This window comes from Morone saxatilis, unplaced genomic scaffold (genome assembly GCF_004916995.1).
Source record: "Morone saxatilis isolate NCDOM2014 unplaced genomic scaffold, NCSU_SB_2.0 Contig20, whole genome shotgun sequence".
In the NCBI taxonomy this organism is placed as follows: domain Eukaryota; kingdom Metazoa; phylum Chordata; class Actinopteri; family Moronidae; genus Morone; species Morone saxatilis.
Window position 1 is genome coordinate 1,418,346 of NW_023339763.1, and position 4,267 is coordinate 1,422,612.

General features: G+C 42.6%; 1 protein-coding gene across 1 annotated transcript; it reads right to left on the reverse strand.

Annotated features, from left to right (window-relative positions):
• Positions 1-516: 516 nt before the first annotated feature.
• Positions 517-3,819, reverse strand: LOC118331713. The gene is made up of 3 exons (XM_035666779.1): positions 3,172-3,819; positions 1,323-1,528; positions 517-653 (listed from the first exon to the last, which is right to left on the reverse strand). The coding sequence occupies exons 1-3, from the start codon at positions 3,750-3,752 to the stop codon at positions 517-519; spliced, it is 924 nt and encodes a 307-aa protein (XP_035522672.1). The 5' UTR covers positions 3,753-3,819.
• Positions 3,820-4,267: the final 448 nt, after the last annotated feature.

A 4,267-nucleotide genomic window follows, 5' to 3' on the forward strand; every position in this document is an offset into this window, starting at 1 on the left:
TGGCCTGGAGGGAGAAAGGGAAAAGCTTTGAGACAGCTGCCTCTGTACCACACAGTCATAACACCCAGGCAGAAAAAGAAAAAAAAAAAAAATGATTAAAGTTAAACTCACTTAGGGACCCAACTGTGACGGCGTTCCATTGGGCAAAACGAGGCCCAAAGGCAGAGTGGCCGCAACTTCCACCGCTGCTTACGCCTGGGGAAAGAAGGATGATTATATACAACACAACAACTTCTACTGAATAATGTTATATAAACCGCTGTACACACCCTTGCAGCTGGCAGCCTGGATACCTTTTATTATAGGCCAGTTAAATTTTATACATTTAACTGGCGAACATGAGTTCGCTTCATGTAATTTCAAGTAATCTAGTCGCCGGAAGTTCAAAGGTGTTGTCAAGTTAGCCTGAAACTGACCGATACGTCAACCAAAAAAGCTGATTGTGGAGAAGGATCCATTCATACTTTATTAAAACAGAGACGCATTAGAGAACTCGTCCTTCTTTTGCTCCTCTGCTCAGCTGTGAGCTTCGTCCTCATCCTCCACTTCTCTCTTGCGAACTTTCCCTTCAAACAACCTTGGAGACACTTTCCTCTGGAGCAGCGGGGTCCCGGGGCCCTGAGGGAGCCCTGCGCAACTCAGATGGGTCCGAACTAAGAAACAAACAGGGACAATACGGTCTGCGTCAGGTGGTTCGCTTCTCTAAAACATCTGGGGTATTTCACTAAGCACAAGACTTTTTGGTCTAGATTTCTCTGAAACTCTTTACCTTCAAGACAAGACAGAGAGAGAGAGAGAGAGACAGACAGAGACAGAGCAGCAAGAGAGAAGAGAAGACAGGAGAGAAGAAGAAGACAGAGAGTGAGAGAAGACAGAGAGAAGAGAGGAGACAAACAGACAGAGAGAGACAGAGAGAAGAGAGAACAGAGAGGATAGAGAGAGAACAGAGAGTGAGGAGAGAGACAGAGAGTGAGAGGAAGAACAGAGAGAATCAGAGAGAGAGAGAACAGAGAGAGACAGAGAGAGACAGAGAACAGAGTACAAGAGAGATGATCATGATATTTTTATTGATTGAGAGACAGAGAGAGGAGAGAGACAGAGAGAGGAACAGAAGAGAGAGAAGAGAGAGAGAGAGAGAGGGAGATGAGGAGAGAGACAGAGAGACAGAAGCAGACAGAGGAGAGAGAGAACAGAAAGAACAGAGACACAGAGACAAGAGAGAGAAACAAGAGAGAGAGAGACAGGAGAAGAGACAGAAGAGAGACAGAAGAGAGAGAGAAGAGAGAGAGAGAGAGAGAGAGAGAGGAGAGAAGAGAGAGAACCTGGGGTGCTGTGATGTCGGGTTCTGCGATCTTCAACGGTGACCGGGCTGAGTGCGGCGGGGGAGTTGTCGGGGGCTGAGGATGTTTTCTTCCTGAAGCCGTCCACTGACGGGACAGGACTCCCACTGAGGACACCCCGGTGCTGCAGGGGGTAGACGGCTGGGGGGGTGATGGGTGAACCTTGGCGCGGGCCGCGCAACGGCTCCCTGAGGGACGGAAGATAACAGTTAATACGGTGGTTTAGTGTTTCATACAACGACAACACAGCTTCTTCTCACAGAATCTCCTCTGGGTTTCTACCTTTCAAATACCGCTTAAAGACCGTTTTAAAAGCAATTTAAGACCCATTTTACGTCAATAACGGCCAAAAAAGTACAAAGGATATGAAGAAAAATCAGTACTGGTTCCATGTGAGTTTTATTACAGTGAGATTAAAACAGATTTCTCCTTAAAACACATGAAAAATGCAACTTCATACAGGTAACTCCAGTAATCTAACACATTTTAAGGCCTAAAAATGCAGATTATTGGGTTTTTAAATATCCCAATGCAGCTGTGATTCAGTCACAAAGCCTTCCTTACATAACCGAACTTGTCCGAACTTGCTTTATTCATCCGTTATGCAGCCGCTGGTTGCACCTTTGAAGAGATCTTTGTGATGCCACAGATGTCAAAATGTTTGCACGAGCTGAAAATAACATTTAAATTCAATATCTCCAAACATTTGCATCGACGCTGGCTCTGACAGGCAGACAGTAAACATCAACCTGCTGCTGAATAACAGGCAGGAGGTTTGAGGTTGAAGCACAGAGGATGCAGGACGCCACACATTACGGTTAAATTATAGGTTGTTGAGTCTTTCTCTCTCCCAACAGCAGCTTCAGACGCTCATTTTACACTTTTACAGCAACTTTTGATGAAGAAAACAAGTTCATGGACTTTTTCTGGGGGTGTTGGTGGCATTTTGGGAAACAGAAAATATATAATACTGACTAAAAGTAGTCAAAATATATATATTAACAATAATATTTATTTATAGAGCACTTTCACATACATAAGTGATGATTGATTTCTTTTTTTTGAGTCTGATACTTTATTACCTCATCTGATTACTGAAAAAGGTTTAGATTGATCACATTATTGAGTTTTCTAGTTTTAAATTCCTATTTTTCCACTGAACATCAGGGACAATGATGGAAGTGTACGCCTGTATTGTTTTATACTTGTCTAATATCGTGCATTTTATAAATATATGACAATAATCCTGCGAGCAACAAGTAGTACAGACACTTCTCGAGCTATATATTGTAAATTATGTTGCTGTAACGTTAGTGGTGCAGGATATGCTGACTTATTACAGTGTGCAAATAAAAGATCCTACCAAAGTTAATAATTAAAAACCCGCCAAGAAATTGAACTTGGAAACACTGCAGCATGCTGGGTGTGCATTATTAAACTTTTATTAAACTAATAACTAACAGCAGTCCATATTAGCACACTTTTACACCTGCTTAGTGTTTGTTTATGGAGACAAAATGTTAAAAAAAATACATTTCAGCTTCAGTTTGAACTATAACTTCCCAGCACCGAACTCCCTTTAACAAATATCACATTTTAACTATTTCTAACGTCTCCGTAAAAATCCCTTTACAGCAGAAACACGAGCTGAAGCTGGTTCTTTGTGGACAGTCTTCTTATCAATTCGGCATCAAAACAAATCGATAAATATAATCTGAATTCTGCACAAACTCGCCACCAACCAACCCACCAACCCACTCCACCGCCTCCTAAACCGGGGCTGAGTTTACGTTGGTAACGTAGCAGCGTGCTGTTTTCACCACCAACGTACCCGGTAAACGACAGCCTCCGGTTCGGGGTGTAGACAGCATGGTTGGGTCTGGACAGCCTCTCCCGCAGCTGCTCCCGCGGGTTCCTCGCCGCCCTCGGCCTCCCGGAGTCGGCCGCCGGACTCTCGGGTTTCCCGATGTAGCTCCCCATGAGGAAATCCCGGGGGCTGAAAAGAAACGAGTCACTTGTTAAGGTCTCCCTCCGATAGATCCCAGTTTCGGGGAACCTTTCTCTGAAGTGTCCCTCCGTCTCCCGGTGCTCGGTTTTGCTCCCGCCGCTCTTCGTTGTCCTGCGCGGGGCAGCAGCAGCGACCGACCCGCCGGCGACCCTCCGACCCCGCAACCAGCGCCGGAGCGCGGCGGGGACGTTAAACCGAGCCCGCGGATTGAGGCCTAACCTGGCGGGAAGCGGTTCTCCGCTGTGATAGTAGCACACAACACAACAGACTGCGAGGATTACAGCCGCGTACAGGAAGGTGGGGACGTAATAAAGAGCCACAGAGAGGAAGCCTAACGCAGAAAGAAGAGCTAAATGTTTCTCTCTACGTGACATGGCGGCAGCGCGCCGCCGGAGGACTCTCATATCCCATCATGCTGCTGGTCGGACCACGCTTCTTCTTCGGGGGATTCTACGCTGTTCGACGTTTTGTTGCAGCGCCGACTTCCGGCCTGGAGGTTGTTGTTTGTTTGTTTGTTTGTTTGTTTGTTTGTTTATTTATTTTTCATTCATTCATTCATTCATTTATATATTTATTCATTTATTCATTTATTCATTTATTTATATATTTAATTATTTATTCATTCATTCGTTTATTCATTTATTTATTTATTTATTTATTTAATTATTTATTCATTTATTTTCATTCATTCATTCATTTATAGATTTCATTATTTATTCATTCATTCATTTATTCATTCGTTTATTTATTTATTTATTTATTTATTTATTTATTCATTCGTTTATTCATTTATTTATAGATTTAATTATGTATTCATTTATTTATAGATTTAATTATGTATTCATTCATTTAATTATTTATTCATTCATTTAATTATTTATTCATTTATTTATTTATTTATTCATTCATTTAATTATTT

Bases quoted from the DNA above. Each gene is read 5' to 3' on its own strand.
- LOC118331713 (XM_035666779.1), bottom strand. From the start codon at position 3,752: ATGAGAGTCCTCCGGCGGCGCGCTGCCGCCATGTCACGTAGAGAGAAA. The intron at 1,529-3,171 runs GTACGTTGGTGG...TCCGTCCCTCAG, and splicing joins CGGAGGCTGTCGTTTACCGG to GGAGCCGTTGCGCGGCCCGC. The intron at 654-1,322 runs GTTCTCTCTCTT...TTTGTTTCTTAG, and splicing joins CCGACATCACAGCACCCCAG to TTCGGACCCATCTGAGTTGC.